This window comes from Myiozetetes cayanensis, unplaced genomic scaffold (assembly GCF_022539395.1).
Source record: "Myiozetetes cayanensis isolate MyiCay16 unplaced genomic scaffold, myiCay2020 scf1, whole genome shotgun sequence".
Taxonomy (NCBI): Eukaryota; Metazoa; Chordata; class Aves; order Passeriformes; family Tyrannidae; genus Myiozetetes; species Myiozetetes cayanensis.
In genome coordinates, this window is record NW_026086604.1 from 30,893,085 (window position 1) to 30,909,659 (window position 16,575).

A 16,575-nucleotide genomic window follows, 5' to 3' on the forward strand; every position below is an offset into this window, starting at 1 on the left:
ATGGGCTGTACGGTGATGGGCAGCACGGTGATGGGCGGCGCGGCGCTGTCGGGAGCGCTGTGGCTGGGGCTGCTGTGGGCCGGGAGCGGGGCCGGGGGCAGCTGCTCAGGAAAGTGCTGCCAGGGCCGGGATGCCTCCTGCGTCGGCGAGGGATGGAGGGAGGGAGGGGGCTACGGGACCTGCTACTGCGACGGGGGCTGCCGGCGAGCCGGGGACTGCTGCCACGACCACAGCCAGGCGTGTCCAGGTAGGCGCGTCCGCACAAGGCCCTGGGGGGTCCGGCGGCAGGGGCGCGGGTGGGGCTCGGCCCGGGCGGGACCCCCCATCCCCGGCCCTTTCTCCAGGGACAGGGAGCCGTCTGCCTGCCGGGGCTTCGCGGGATGGAGGTTTCGCTGGGGTTTGGAGCTGGGGCGTGCGGTCATGGGCTGAGGGCTGCGGAGGGGCAGATTCCTCCCTCCTCGCCGTCCCCAGCCCCGGGGCGAGGGCATGAAGAGGGACCAGGCTGGGGCAGCGCCAGGATAGCGGCAGGCACAGGAAGGGGGACAGAGAATTTTCTCGCACTAGACATTTGCAAGGTTTCCAGATCAGCTGTAGTACACTGACAGTCTGAAGTTATTTTACCTCTAAAATTTTATGTTACTTACTTTTCACTCCTGCTAGTCCCGAACACGCGTTGATTGCGAGGTGTGTGCCCAATTACAGAGACAGCAGGGAGGTTCATTTAGCACCAGTCTGTGTCTTTCAGCTGATTCCTCACATCCTGCCCAACAAATATCAATGAAATGATTGTGGAAATCCCCATCGTGAGGTTTTGGCCCAATTGCTACGGGTATGAATCAGCAAGGATTTACTGTAGAGGGAAGGGCTTTAAAATAAGCATAAGAGAATGAGTGCAAGCTCATTGGGTTAGAATGTGGTGCTAATAATGGCAGAGTCTGTAAGGGCCATTCACTTAGGAGTTGGACTCGATGATCCTCGTGGATCTTCTTCTGATCCCTTCCAAATCAGAATATTCTATGATTCTGTAAAAGGGTCCTCTGCCAGCCCCTGGGGAAAGGCCTGGCCCCGAGGGCAGCAGTGGCAAGGAGGGAAAGTGGTCCAGTTCTACCAAACTGAGTTGCAACCTTGTAGATACTCACACTGCCTCTTTCTGTGGTATTTCTACTCTTTGGGGTCTTCACAATCTGTCTTCCCTCCCTCTGTCTTTGATGCAGGTCACAGCCCTTGCTTTGCAGGTGCAGCACTAGTACTCACTCAGCCTAATGTCTCCTCCCAGCTGGCTGGACAGATGCCAGCCTACAGCCGAAAAGTCATGAGCCTCTGCTGCACAGTTCTGCTAATTAGGGTGTATTTAGCAGGCTCAGTGCTGTGCTGACATAGCCACATATCTTTGGGACCCAAGTTGGCTTAGGTCTGCCTGTACTGGGAAGGGGGAGTATGATTGTCAGATGCTGTAGACACATCCTAAGGGATATAAAGCTTCACAGAAGAACTCGGCAGAGCAGCACTCTGACCTCAGGTCTCCGGAAGAAAAACAGTCAGTTCTCTCACCACTAATTAATCTCATCAGAATAACATGGGGAAAAAAATGCACCACAGGGTTTAACAGAAGGGAACATTTTTAAAATTAGCATTTTTTAAAATGCATTTTTCTATAATTCAGGAAAATCAGTAGGGAGAGAACTGACAAAATGCTTGCTTGTCGTACAGTCAGAGCATATCGCATCTTTTCAGTAAATAATGTGATTTTTAATATTCAAGTATAAAAGGAGAGAGCTGATAAACATGCTCAGTATTAGCATTAAGATGGAACTCTAATCCAATAAAAATTTCTGTGTTCTTCATGAAGAAGCTCAAACTTGTACTTGAAAAGTTCTAGTTTAAACACTTTCCTTACCATGACTTCTGGCATCTGATGATGCCCCACTGTTATCAAGATAGTATTTTTTGTCTCATGCTCAGTGGTGGTTTCCTCAGAAGGCATTATGTGTCTGTGCTGCCTCTCTCTTGTACCCTGTGTGGGCAGTGGGAAGATGGAGTCTCTCTGAAGTCTCTCTGCCTCTCCCACACCAGAGTCAGAATTTGACAGTCTCCAATGACCCAGTTCAGGGACCTAAACCCACAGGGAATTGTTTCTGTTTTCTCTGTTGCCCATTTCTGACTGCTTTGATTCCCTGCACTGCCTTGCTGCCTGGTTTTGTGAGCTCCAATGCTAACACAAGCAGAGCTAACAGCACATTTGGCAGGGGTGGATGTAGCCTGGGAGGGCAGGATTTTGGCAGCCTGAGAAAGTGATCCTAGAACTCATGCATCCAAAAATTACAAAACTTCCAAGTTTCACAAAGTTCACAAGTCATTCTTTTAAAGGCAAATGATTATATATAATTTCCATGGCAAGCAGTCATTAGGTTGTATTTTATATAAACAGAAATTCCAGATAGTTCCAGTGGGAGTTGGTATCAACTGACACAAATATGGCTGGAAATTTTTAAGTTGCTTTTGTTCCTGTTGGATGTAGAGGTCTCTCTATTGAGTCTTTCTAAATTCTGTCTGTGTTTAATGACATCAAGAGTGTTTGTTGGCATAGTTCACTGTTTTGAATGTAAAGTTCAAAACTTGAAAACATAAATGTGAAGAAAGGTGATCAATGGTTCTTGTACTACCGCTCATTTGTCAACCTGTTCACCACTCTTGATTTCAGCACCTGCTGAAATGACATTTCATCCTTTTGCAAATATTTAACAGGATGAAGTATTTAGGGAAAGTGTAAAGTGCCTCAAGGATAGGTAATCAAGAAATGTGTTAGGAATAATAAAAAACAATGCTCCAAAATAATAGAAACCTCTGAAAGGAGGGGCTTCCTAAAACTGCCAATGGCACAGTTAAATTCTGTCATGCCTAAAAATTGCAGTAGCTCTGGTACTTTATAAGTAGATAGCTCAGCAGAAGCCCATGGACTTCTGAACCTAAGTCCACGAGTTTTTAAATAAATTCCCTTATAGTTCTAACAATGATGAAAGAATGTTTTTGTACATAGAGGGCATTTTAAATAGGAACTACTGTACAAGGAGAAAGCTGAGAAACGAATGAGCTTGTCGCTTGAACTGAAGTGGTTACTCTGAGGAAATCCACAGATCCTTATACATTACAACGCGTGTTGTGCAATGAACATACAGTAATCCTCCTTTTTTTCCAGACATGGGACAAAATTAAATGGAATTTGACTCAGAAAAAAAGAACTATGATTCATAGTGCTGTAAATGGAAGACAAGAAAAAGGTTCTGACTACTCAATCTGTGATTCATAAGGTAGCAATGTAATTTTTCTGTGTATTTTTGAAATTCCATTAGCTTCCACATTTTAGTAAGTTTCTCAGCACAAATCCTATAATTCAGGTTCCTTTGACTTGCATCTCCGTTGTTGTTTCAAAAAGTCATCATCTACCATTGTTGTGTTAACTAAGCTGAACCAAAAGCAATATAGAGACCATAAAGATGTAGCTATGGGTCCCTGATAGTTCTTTTTGTATTTCAAAAGGTGACACCATTCCTTGTATATCATCTCAGGGACCCATTCTCTGTCATACTGAGGAATTTGACGTCTTTCCAATGAGACACAACACTGATGTACTGTCCCTTAATAGTTGCTGGGTACTGACTGCAAGAATGACATTATTATCCCACTGACTGAATTCCTTTCTAGCAACCCAATATTCATATTTTTCCACATGACTAAGGCAATTCATTCTTCTTGTTCTAAATCTTGATGACCATAAAATTGCCATGTATTGCCACAGATGACCAGTTTGGTTTAATTCCAGTAAGATATGAAGTCATTGCTTTATTTGTTATGCAGTTACTCAGTTCTTTTGGGAGTTTCCTGTGTGGAAAAGATTATGTTAGACCTGCAGATGTTATCTGCATATCAAGGTGCTAATATGGGATTAAAGTTATGTGGAAATTCTTACGTGTGCAGACCAGCTTGGAAGAGAGTCAACAGATAAGGAAACAGGCGAGACACTTACTGTCCTTTGGGTACTGTGGTAATGATTTGTAGATGTGTGATCAGGCATTGAAGTCTATCCTTGTACTATTAAAAAAAATGGGCTTAAGGACTGTTTTCTGACCCTGCAGATGGGTGAAGACTGTCAGGTCCATACTACATTTAGCACTTGTTCTGGCTATCCCATTGTGGGGTCTAAGGCATTTTTACTATCACTGGTTTCCTTTTCTAGTTCCCAATGGTTGAAACAAATGTCTGAGGGTTGTGCTGCAACATGTCATCCTGATATCTTCACAGCCACAGAGACTGTGTCATGTACCTTTGGGTACCCAGATGTGTCCGAGGGCAGCGCCTGGTGGTGCAGTGTCAGGTATCTGCATGTGGCAAAGGGAGCTTTTTTTCCATTATTTCTCAGTGCTGTTATACAAATCATACCTAAGGGCTGTCTGGGAAGGGGTTTATCAGTAGGTAGAAGAAAACACCAGAGAATGCTAGTTGTTGAGCAGAATGGACAACTGGTAGCCCAGTTTCCAGAGCAGCTCAGTGGTTTTGTTTCAGTAAAGTTCCTTAGGGTGTGGGATGCAGCATCCTCAGCCACTCATACACCTGGTGCTGTCAGGGCACTAAGTTTGGTTAGAACCGTGCACAGTGAGAACAGAGGAGGGGAATTATAGTGGTGTGGTAAGGACATTTGCCAAGTAGCCTCTTTGAGAGGTTTTATCTGCTTTATGATATCGGTAGTGCTCCAAGAAATTAGAGATGTAGTGACAGAGCAAACATGGCCATTTCTATGTTTTATGAGAAAAGTCACAAACTCCAAGGAGATTATCACATTCTACTCTTTCTTCCCAATGTCTTGTACTGGTAGAATCCCAAAGGGCATAAAATATTTTCCTGTAAGACTAGTTTGGTCCCATCACTTTTCTGCAACACTGATATAAGTATGTAATTAGTGGTTAAGCTGTAAGGCTTCTTGGGGATTTAAACTGTAATCAGAAAACAAGGAAAAAAAATCAAAAGCATGTGATATGTTCCATTATAAGCTAATGAGAAACAGCATACATGAGAAAGGAAAAAGTTCTATTTAACTAGATAACTAGAGAAGCATGACACAAAACAATTCAGAACCAATTTAAGATAGCGTGACCATTGATGATAATGGGTATTTTGTACCATTGTCCAACCTGAAGCACCTACCAGGTGGCCTTCAGGAAAAGAAACTACTATAAATGGACCGCTGGTCAGATTAAATGTCCTTGTAGGCTACAGGTTGAGGACAACTCATGCAGGGGAATGATTGCTTGTTCTCAGAGAATTCTTTCTATTTTGCCAGAATATAAAAGAGAAGTGCAAGAGAAGGGAGCATTCCAGCTCAGAAAGGTGTATATCATACTTAATATAAATGAGAACTACACAGAGAATGCCATCATTATTAGATGCATTGCAGAGAATAAAATAAGGAAGGAAATGGCTACTGGATAACCGATCCGATAATTTTTGAGTTTAAAGACAGTGCTGAAAATGAGAGATGCTAAGTCTACCCTGTACAGCTCTCACAGAAAGAAGTGACAAACGTGAAAGAAGTGTTCAGTCTCAGTCATTTAGTCTGTTTCTAAAGAACCTGGATGTTATTTAATCAAAAAGGTGTCAAAGGCCATCAACTGGGTTAAAGGTTATGTGCAAAGAGAGAATTTCTTTGTATCTCTATTAGACTGGGTTAGGAGAGACTAAAGGTATAAGTATATGGTACCTGTGCTGTTGATGTTCTGCTAGAGGGAAATGCATTTCCTTATGATTCAAAGTTTACTTTCACAATAATAGCACTTTCCCCATAATGTTTTGGTTAAGTTCAGAGGAAGTTTGTTATCCACAAGAACTAAAATTCAAATGTTCAGTGGGCTGCTGTATAGTTGGGAATGAGCAGGGCCTGCATTGTTCTGAGACTAAAAAAAAAAAAGCAAAATTTTCCACAAAAATTGTCTTTGCAGCAAGGACCATGGAGTACGACACCCTGTGTATAACAGGGCAACAAAGCTGTGGCGCTGCTTCTTACTTAATTGTTGAGGAGAAAGGGGTTAGAAATCAATCTGAGGGGAATCAAGAGTGCTAAAAGGCTTCCTGAGTTCTGCTTCTTAATGTTCCAGCCTTTAAACAAAATCTAGTGGTGTAGGAACTACCAGGGAAGGTCAGACCACTCTGGTCTAGATAACCCATAAACTGGTCTCCTTTGGGGCTAATGCTGTACGCTTCAGAAGAGGGTGCAGAAGAACCTCATAGCTGTAGTGAAAGCTTTTGGTGAGGGGCTGTTGGCTTATGCACAAGGGATTGAATATGGAGCCAAGCACTTCAGGCAGGTTTGAATGTTAAATCTGAGGATGCAAACTCCTGGAAGAGCATTTAAAGCTGTATAAATAAAGGTAGAAAAGGAAAAAAAAAAAAAACACCCCCCCCCCCAACAGAACAAAAAAATCCCAACACAGTCTTAATACCTCAAGTTTTGAGAGCAATTAGGATAAAGCAGAAACCTTGACTGCTAGTAATGTTTCAAAATTCCTTTGCAGCTCTTCCGTGTGTTGTGGGGGAGTGGAGTCATTGGAGCGGCTGTGCAGAACAGTGTCATCCCGGTCTGAGAGTACGTAGGCGCTATGTACAACAGGAACCTAAAAATGGTGGGGAACCTTGTCCTGCTCTGGAGGAGAAGGCTGGCTGCCTGGAATACCTGACTTACCAGGGAGAGGAATGCGGCCATGAACATGGTATTCTCTCTTTGATTTATCTGTACATTGTGTCCATCAAGGCCATCATAAATTTTACTGTTGTTAATGAATAGGAAAAAACCAAACAAACATCTATCTGAAGATAGGTAGTTAAAAATACAATTGAAAATGTTGCTTTTTACTGTCGTATTTCTCTTAATTTTATTATTTTTTCCCCACTCTGGCATTTCTAATTTCTGTTAAGTAAACAACTAAATTAAGCTGCATGCATTCCCTTCAGTTTCTGGACATAAGCCCCTCAGTAAGTATCAAATTATATCTGTGCAAAGGTAGAACACAAATTCACCAGGCTGGTGAAGGGACTTGAGCACAAGTCCTATGAGGAGAGGCTGAGGGTGCTGGGATTGTTTAGTCTAGAGAAGAGAAGGCTTAGAGGTGACCTCATCACTCTCTTCAACTACCTGAAGGGAAGTTATAGCCAGGTGGGGGTTGGTCTCTTCTCCCAGGCAACCAACAACAGGACAAGGGGACATGGGCTCAAGCTCTGCCAGGGGAAGTTTAGGTTAGATGTTAGGAAGAAATTCTTTACAGAGAGGGTGATCAGGCATTGGAACGGCCTGCCCAGAGAGGTGGTGGATTCACCATCCCTGGAAGTTTTTAAAAAGAGATTGGACATGGCCCTTAGTGCCATGATATAGTAATTAGAGTTGGATCAGGGGTTGGACTTGATGATCTTGGAGGTCTTTTCCAACCCAATCTATTCTATGATTCTATGATTCATCATGAAACGGGAAAGAGTACTCCTTGCAAGCTTCCAGCACATCCTACTTCCTCAGGCTAGATGGCATGCATTTCTAGATATTTTTCTTCTGAATAAGGAGAGCTTATCTGTAGAGAATGGGGTTGACATCTGATGTTGCCAACATTTTACCACTTTTTCAGTAAATTCAGCCAACATCACATCACCATCTGCAAGCTCCTGATTCATTCATCCTCTGTTACAGTAATTGAAATATGGCTCAGTCGTGTCTTGCTGCCTTACCGTAACTGTTTTCTTCCTCAGTCCCTGCTTTCATAACTACCTCTGAATACGGTAAAGAAAGAAAACAACGAGCAGTATCTTCTCTCTGGCCTTCAGACAAAGAAGCAGCTGGGTAATCTATTTATCATATGCATGTGGGTCATCTTGCTCGGTAGAAAGTAGCTGGCTACAGGGAAAAGTGTAATGAAATTTGAAACAATTAAACAATAAGCTATAGCTTGTACTGGTTTTCTTTCATGCAGTTTATTTGCATGTTCTAGACGTTGTGCTTTATTACTTGCTAATTGTCCTGAATTAGTTGCTGGGATCATGGCAAGTGTGATGACAGCTGCTTTTGAAAGCCAACAGTACATAATGCTAAACCAAAGCTGAATGTATCCTGAGTGTGAGTCTAAGAAATTAGACTTAGGCTTTTGAACTCACAAAGTGGGTTGAATGTGACTGGTCTCAAGAGACCTTTTTTTTTTTAACTAATTGACACAAGCAGTAAAAAATTTTGTTTGGTTACCAGTTGAGATGGCTATGAAGTTTAAATTAGGCTATTACTGGGTCTGTAGGCTCATAACACTTTGTCTTGTGCTGTTTTCCCCCCAAACAATAAATCCCATCGGTATTCTTAGTCTATTTTCCATTTTCTCCTTCAGCAGAATAGAAGCAAAAATATGGGTTACCAAGATCTGCTTTTCAACATAATTTAAGAATACAGAACACAACCAGAAAGTGGAATTATACATAAAGCACTGGATTGGAGCATAGAATGAGAAAGAGTTTCCAGAAATTAAGAATCCACTGATTAGGTTAGGTCAGAAAGAGACTGGGTAGCAATGATGATGCTTAACTTGCACTTCACAAATACCACCCATTTGGTGAGTAAGTACATTCAAAGTAAAGATAAAGCTTGTGCTTTATCTGTCATAACTAATTTAGTACTTTTTCTGCTGAGCAGGTACTGTGTGGAGTTTAGAACAGAGTCGCTTTCACACCACTGTGCTTTAGAGAATCGTCCATATGCTCGCTGGATGCAGTACCTGCGTGAAGGACACACCGTGTGCGTCGCCTGCCAGCCTCCAGCTATGAACACCGACACGCATCGCTGTGCTGGGGATGGCCATAATGCGGACGGGTAAAGAAAGCATTTCCTTCTGTTCTCTCTTCTGGAGCAAAACCCAGCACAGAAGTTAAAACTTCTCAAGGTCTCATTAAAAGTCGCATTTATTATACCTAAAAAATGAAACAGCTCATACCAAATGTAGAGCTCAGAAGGTTTACCCTTTCAGTTCTCACAGAATTGGGAAGTAATTTCAATATAAGAGTTCAATGCTTTGCAAGCTTTATTCACAATTGTAAAGGAATAATGTAACTTCTGTAGTGCAAGAAGACATTTTACAGTTACAGGCACTTTTACATAAAAATGGTATTTCCTGCCATAACACAAATCTGATTCCAGGTTTAACAGTGGTGGATCAGTATGCCCCTGAAACCTATATACCTGGTTTATAGAAAACTAAATGTGAAAGTAGACATTTATTATTCATAACACATTTTTACCTGATCCATATTTCATTCATATGCATACAACTCAATACCTGGACAACCACATACTCAATCCACCATCCTGTATACTATTCTTTAGAATATAGTGCCTGCTTCATAAACCATTTCAGGAGCTAGATGAGTCCGACACAATAAGGTAAATCTATTCTTCTGACATGTTATACAACACAACCCATTAACATGAATACACAATTTTCAGTCTTCTAATTCCTCATTTATTGTCCCATTTCAGAGGTAAAATCTTACACTGGGAAGCAATTGGCAACTCTCAGTGCCAAGGAACCTGGAAGAAGATTCGACAACTGGAACACTGTTCATGTCCGCTGGTGCATAGCTTTATTTTTACATAAAAGTTTAAAAGACCTTTAAGACAGCAACAACAAAAAGATCGAGAATATTAACAACAATGCCAAGAAATCTACATTTTTATGCTGCATTTTCTGGAGCCTAAACAAATTTTAAAGGACTCAGAACTTTAGTAGAAGCCTTTCGGGAAACTTCCTGCCTTAATACAAAACGCTAAGATTGATTTTCTATTAGAACACTAGAAGCATCTTTCCATGCTTCTTTTTGGTAAATAAGAGCTAATGTTTCTAATCATAGTAGTTGCTTTTCCTCAAGTTCACATTCTCTACTGGCCACAGCCCTGTCTACAATCACTGCTCCTACTCAGTAGTGAGCCAGCCAAACATTCTCAAGTCTGAGGATAACTACTGTCATCATTAAATAGCAAGAGTAAATAAAAATGAAAGTTTGAGCGTTAAAACCAGATTTCAGTTTAGATCCTCAATTCCTTCCCAGCATCATCTAGACAATAGTTTATACTGCAAGTGCATAAGTATTCTTCCTGTACACTGCAGTTCTCAGGTTCACTCATCTTCATAGGTGACTCCACAGTCAGTATTAAGGAAGTAGACTTCTCAGAACGTCATGTCACTAATACACATGAGGATTTTTAACTAGTAATAAGGAACTTTTTTAATGTTAGCCAAGGTTCAGTTGCCTCAAAGTTCACACTCTGTATTCGGCTTCACATTAAGGTCATCACCTGAACAAGTTTGCTTACATTAATGTTTTATACCTATTACTGTTCTTTACGTTACACGTTTTTGGACAGCAACGCTGCTGGACAGTGAGACTAAAATAAGTTGTTATTCTGGAAAGCTAGGCTAGGTCAGTCCTGCACAATGTTCTCCACCGGTCTTTTAACATGACACTTGTTCGGTTGTTGAAGTCACCATGGGCCAGAATTTTAGCCCAGTTACCCACTCCAAATGTCCTTACTCCTGATTTCAGTTCCAAGTCTTCGTTGTAAGTCCATCGCTAGAGGAAGAACAGAGAAAAATATGGGATATATGAACAGAGAAAGGTATTAATGTAAAATGTAACCTTACTGCAAACATAAAAGCAAGTTTTCATACTGCTCTCTAGTTATTACAGAGTACAGATGTCAGAGAGGTTTTTTTTTTTGAACTTGAATCTAAATCTTGAAACTAAATACAACAAAAAGGTTATCAAGTCAAGTTTTACAACACAGTAGCAGATATCACCTGGAATGAGAACAGCATGCTTCTATGATCACAAGTTGCAGGAGGAAAAGAAAAAAGATATTGGGCAAAGTTTTGCTTTCTTCAAAACATGCTTTCCAAAATTGTACTTTATTAGCTAATTGAGCCAAGACAAACCTTGATTGATCCTAGTATGCACTGCAAAAGAGAAAGCATTCTGTGACACATTAGGCTAGGGACTGAGAATCAAGACACCTTTTACCAACAACGAAAGAATTTCCATGTGCTTAGTAAAAAAAAAAGTCTATATTTAAAATGCTCATAGAAGCAAAATTATATATATTGCATTTGAAAGTGACATCATCCATATTCTCAGCTAACAGTTATGCATTTGCTTTTGGCCATTTGTTGAACCCAGTACTTAAGTCTGGCTGCCATGACTTACAAGCTTTTTAATCTTCAGGGGATGACTTTTCTCTCATAAAAGTAAGAGAAAATTACTTGCAGTTATACATCTGTAAGCAATCCCTTCCAGTTCTTTCTTAGTTGCTTCTTGGTACAAGTACCTCAATACAAACAATTTTAAGACTACACGTAGGGTGAAAGAAAACGGAATTTTTAAAAACAAAATACCTGATTTAAAAAATCTTACCTTTACAGAAAAGTGTGAGGGAGAACCAAGTATCAGTTTTCCTTTAGCATAACTTCATAAAAATAGACATATATATAACAAAACTTTACAAATTCTATATATCCTATTGTGTCTTTTTTTTACTGCATTTTTTGATATGTCTATGTATAAGGTGTATTAGATGCAGTCAGCTTTTTCACTCTGAAATAGCAATTAACAACTTTAATATGAAATTATTTTAAAACAACTTATTTGGCTAGAATCTGATCCTCCACAAATATCTTCAAATCCTTGCTTGCTTAATACACAACTAATCATACAGATGTATGATCAGCACACCTCCTCAGGCAAACTGAATTGCACATTATCTATGCAAACATAGGACAGAATCCTCAGTTGAAAAAACTGCGTAGAAAAACTGTTTCTAAAAAGTAAGTATCAATTTCTACTTGAAACTGCAATATGACCACATGTTCTTTCTAAATTTATTCCCCCAAAACCTGAAATGCAAAGACTTAACTTAAACTTAAAAAACTTAAAAACGTTTATGATATTGAGATGCACAGAGAATTGTATTGTGCAGCTGTTCCATTTAATGTATTTGTGTTCAGTTCTGCTTCTTGCACAAGAGGGGCCCTGCTTCTCCTGATGGTCTCATGGACCACAGTAAGTTATGAAAGGAGACAAATGGTCAATTTTCACTGGTCTCATGCTGGCATTTCTGTGATCTCCAACAGATTCCATATCTAAAAACCATTAGTTACCAGACTTTTACAAAATCTGCATGTGTTTATGTGTATGTCATGAGCAAATGACTGCTGAAAATCCAAACAAAAGACTCCCTTATTTCTGCATTTAACCATCACCTGTGCTTTACTGATTTTGGAGTTGCTCTGAAATCGCAAAAAAGTCAGTGTTTTTGCTCATAAAACTACTACGAAATTTATACAGGCAAGTGATCAAAAGCACTGCAATTACTTATGTTCAGTGTGTGAAATTAAAATTCTGAATAGGCCTTTGCGGGCCAAAGGAGTTAAGAAGCATTTACAGCTAATGGTCTTGCTGGTCAGAATGATTTAAATTGACAAAGGAGTGAACTATTTGTAAAAGAATGTACCAACTCGAGCCTCCTCATCTGAGAAATTGAATTTGCTGTTGTTATGTACCATAATCTGCTTATCTGACATAATTTTTGTGAAAAGCTGTTTGTAAAAGTTATAGAACTCTGTAGCTGTCCCAGCTGGGCAGAACTCTCATCAGCAAAGGCTGTCACTGCTGTTCCCACAGCCACCAACTGATCTAAACTGCAATTCAGGTTATTTCCACAACAGCACCTGCTGCTGTGAATGGGATTCACATGTCTTGCTTCACTTAGGCAGACCGTGGGCTGATCCCTACCACTACTTGGAAGGTACAGAACCTTTTGAAATCTCTGCTAGGGCTTCAGCTGAGTGTCAACAGATGTTATGACCAAGAGGAGCCCTTGTGTGTCTTGCAGTTTTCCTTTGAGTTACTGGTTATTGCTGGGTTGGAGGGTCATCCCAGAAGCAGTGACTGCGAGCTGCCACCCAGAAGGCACAGGTCCCCTCTTTTCTTTGTCTCCTTGAATGAGTGACAATTTCTCCCTTTACCTGAAAGGGATACAATTTGCAAGAGTACAGTGCAATACAGCCAGAAGAGTGCTCATATTTGGTCCATCCAGCTGCACCAGTCAGGAGGTTAAGGACCTATGAAAGGAATGGGACGGCTGTGATGTGGGCAAGGATACCAGGCAGGCAGAAAGGTTGTTCCCATACTTGGGCATGTGCAAACATTGACATGCCTGTGAACCTAGAGAAGGGGGTGTGTGCCTTCACCAGTGAACTAACACCTCTACCAGACAGACAAGGGAAGAGGACTCAGCTGTGTTTATGTCTTACACGGGTACCACACATGGGTGTTGAGGACAGCACCTTTTCTGTGGCAGTCTTCTGTGTGTGTGTCTGGGATTTGTGTTCATCTTTGTTTCTAGGCAAACCTGCAGATGGGAAAGCAGGAGCCACATCCCCCAGCCTGAGCAGTGATCCCAGGTCCCTGAGCTCCACACCGGGCTCCAGCAGCCAGACAGGAGGGTCCTGGGCTGGGCCTGCTGGAGGAGGTGGCCTCTTCCAGCATGCCTTAACAGCTTTGTAGCCAGCAGAACCTGGCTGAGTTGTGAGCATACCTGAGATTAAATGTATATAATCCTTATGTGTCAGGGGACTGACTAATCCTTTGCTAATGCACCTACAATGATAAATTTGTAACTGAGCCTGTAGAGCCTGATGGGGGCCTGTGCTAATAAAGTCTTGGATTAATTGGAATAACTTGATTGGAATAAATGTTTGTAGAACATTAGAAGAGCCATAAGAATTGTAAATGCCTGAATCTGAAGACCTAAGATCTGTAGCTTTGTGGATTAAAAGAAAGGTTGATTTACCAGAGTATGTATAAAACCTTCTATAAGTAACAGAGCACTTCCAACTATCAAATGGATAAATGGTGTTGTCTGTAAAGCAAAAGGGAACACTAGAAAATCATGTTATGGCTCACCTTGACAACTGAAACTTTCAAAATTGTAAAGAACTGGGCAGAAAGGGAAATGTGGGTGCAAAGGAACAGCCTCAACTTACAGAAATTTAAACTTGATAAAGCCAACTAGTAGATCTGATAAGTGTGAGGAAATACGTGAATTACAGGGGAACAAACATCACTTAATTCTGCACATAACGTACCCAGTGGAAATGTAAATCTCATAGCTGCTGTCATTAGGCAAATGCATACCATCCTGCTGGTGCACAAGGGAGGATGGACAGGAAAACCCAGGATCAGCTGGTATGATTGCCAATGGCACAAGAGGTTTTTGTGTTAAATCCCACATCCATGGATATGGGATTCACCTCCTCTCCGAATGAGAGGCCTGGAACCCTTCTGGGATCCTTAAAAGATTCTGCTCTTAAAAGCAAAATCAATTCAGACATTGGGAATGGGCCAGGTGACAACTGAGTGTCATTCCGCATGGTTCCCCACTTCCCTTCAATTTAAGTTGCTAGAAGTGTCAGAAGCACTCAAACATGAAAGGCAGGGGTGTGAGTATGAGGGAGAAGAAGCTTAGATAACACTCAGCCTGATCAGAGCTGTATCCTGGTTATTCTACAGCAAGGAAAAATGTGGCTATTAACACAAAGTAGAAGCTGAGGTATGTGAAGACTAAACCTCACATCTCAAAATTGGACTTAGTCCAGCTTAATGCAACTATCAGTGCCTCTTCAGTAAGCTGTGATCACTAACAAACCTCACTAAGCAGTGAAAGAATTACAAGTGATAGCAGTTCAGCTGTATTTCTAAACAGGAACCTAAAACTTCTCTAAAATAGTCTACCCTTTATCAAGAATATTTCCTTTTCCCAATACTTCCTGTTCCACAGATATTTTGCAACATTAGCAGTGAATGGCTTTTGGTTTTTTTTTTTACTTTATTAAAAGGCCAGAGATTCCATTGGAATCATGTAGTTCATCTCATTTCAGAGCATGCCAGAAAACTTTCCTAAATAAAATCTTTATTCAAGTAACAGAGTTAATCTTGACCTAGAGCACCAGATAATTCAAATACTTCAATCAGAGACAATCACCACCATTGTTACTTGCAATGATTAGTTACATTTGGTCTTGAAAGGGCTGGTTTAGCTGGTTTTGATTTTAAATTGCTTATATAGAGCTTTTTTTTAATAAAATAACTTTCTTCAGTTTAACATATAAATGAGGAGCCTGCCTTACAGGTAAATCAGGGACTGCCATCTTTTCTCTTCACTGAGGAGCTGTACAGAGCAGTAACTTGCCTCCCGCCCTGCTCACCAACAAACTGCCTGTCACCTCTGGGACAGCACTTTTAGAGATTCCAGCTTTGCACTGTTACAAGCTACCAAGGCTGGTTGAAAGCCTAGACATAATGCAGCACTACAGTTGAGCTCACATCATCACGGCACCTAGTCCAGAGCAACGTGACATCTGGCCAGCTTAGAATGCAGGCAGAGCAAACTTGAGTTTGCCATGCAGAATGTGGAGACATACCCTGTCATATCTAAAAATCTTGTTACTCCTTAGAATCAGTCCTCCTCTAGTAACTTTGTCTTCCTTTATGCATTATGGGACTCTGCTCTGACTTTTTTCCTTCAGGTTTAAATATATGGATTTTTTTCCCATTCAAGTCTGACTAAATTCTGAATATCCAGATTTTCAGACACATCTTTTAATTTAAAGAAACTGTCAGTCAGATTTTAAACAACTCAAAGGACTTCCATACAAGTACAGGATATAAAATTGAGTACAAACAGTTCCCTAAATTCCGTGACACTTGCATCCCCTAATTTAGGAAGGAGAAAATAAAGTGTGCTTGCTTTCAATGGCACTGCAGAGTGTTATTTGCAGCTAACTGAAAACACAGCAATGAAAGGCTGAAAATGGGCACTGAACCATTGCAATGAAATGCCATTTACAAAACAAGAGCAAACAATGCCAACATTGAAAGAGGGACTACATGGAAGAGGAAGTTCTAGAAGTCAACAGCTCTGACATTCATTGCATTCTTTCATGCATGCAGACAATTTTATAACCCAGATGATTAGGCAGAGGAGCAGATTTATTGTGTAAAAGGCCAATTATCATTGCTTTCTATACAATATTTCTTAGCAGTCTCATTAGCAGTGAGTATGGCATAAATGTCACAGAGGCAGCAAATGCCTACAACTTCTCTAAGTGTTTATAGAAACACAGTTCTTAATCTTAAATTTCATTCAAGTTTTTACAAAATTTTCAAAGAGTTCCTTGCTACTATCAGATGCATTTTTCTAAAAATTTTGTCTTTACATTTCAATTAAGGTTGAAATACAACAACATAACTAAGCAAACAACATCTATTTTTTTCTAACAAAATGTGTGTATAAGCCATAGACCGAGATACACTGATTGGAGGTGACCTCGTAACAGACTACCTCAGCATGAAAATATGTGAATAGAGAGTTCTTAATTAGCTGTCAATTGTGGTCCAAATAGTTTAAATCGTGATGTTGAAAACAAGCTTTATGGAAGCGTTCATGCTTACTAG

At 40.7% G+C, this 16,575-nt stretch overlaps 2 protein-coding genes across 2 annotated transcripts in view; one reads left to right on the forward strand and one right to left on the reverse strand.

The window, feature by feature from the left end:
- On the forward strand, positions 1–15,644 carry SBSPON (somatomedin B and thrombospondin type 1 domain containing). Its single transcript, XM_050315017.1, has 5 exons — positions 1–247; positions 6,564–6,758; positions 7,783–7,873; positions 8,708–8,884; positions 9,548–15,644. The coding sequence occupies exons 1-5, from the start codon at positions 1–3 to the stop codon at positions 9,663–9,665; spliced, it is 828 nt and encodes a 275-aa protein (XP_050170974.1). The 3' UTR covers positions 9,666–15,644.
- TERF1 (telomeric repeat binding factor 1) overlaps positions 10,480–16,575 on the reverse strand; it is a 19,614-nt gene continuing 13,518 nt past the window's right edge. Inside the window, exon 10 of the mRNA XM_050315068.1 lies at positions 10,480–10,638. Within this exon, the coding sequence (XP_050171025.1) occupies positions 10,480–10,638 (159 nt within the window). The remainder of the gene's footprint in view (positions 10,639–16,575) is intronic.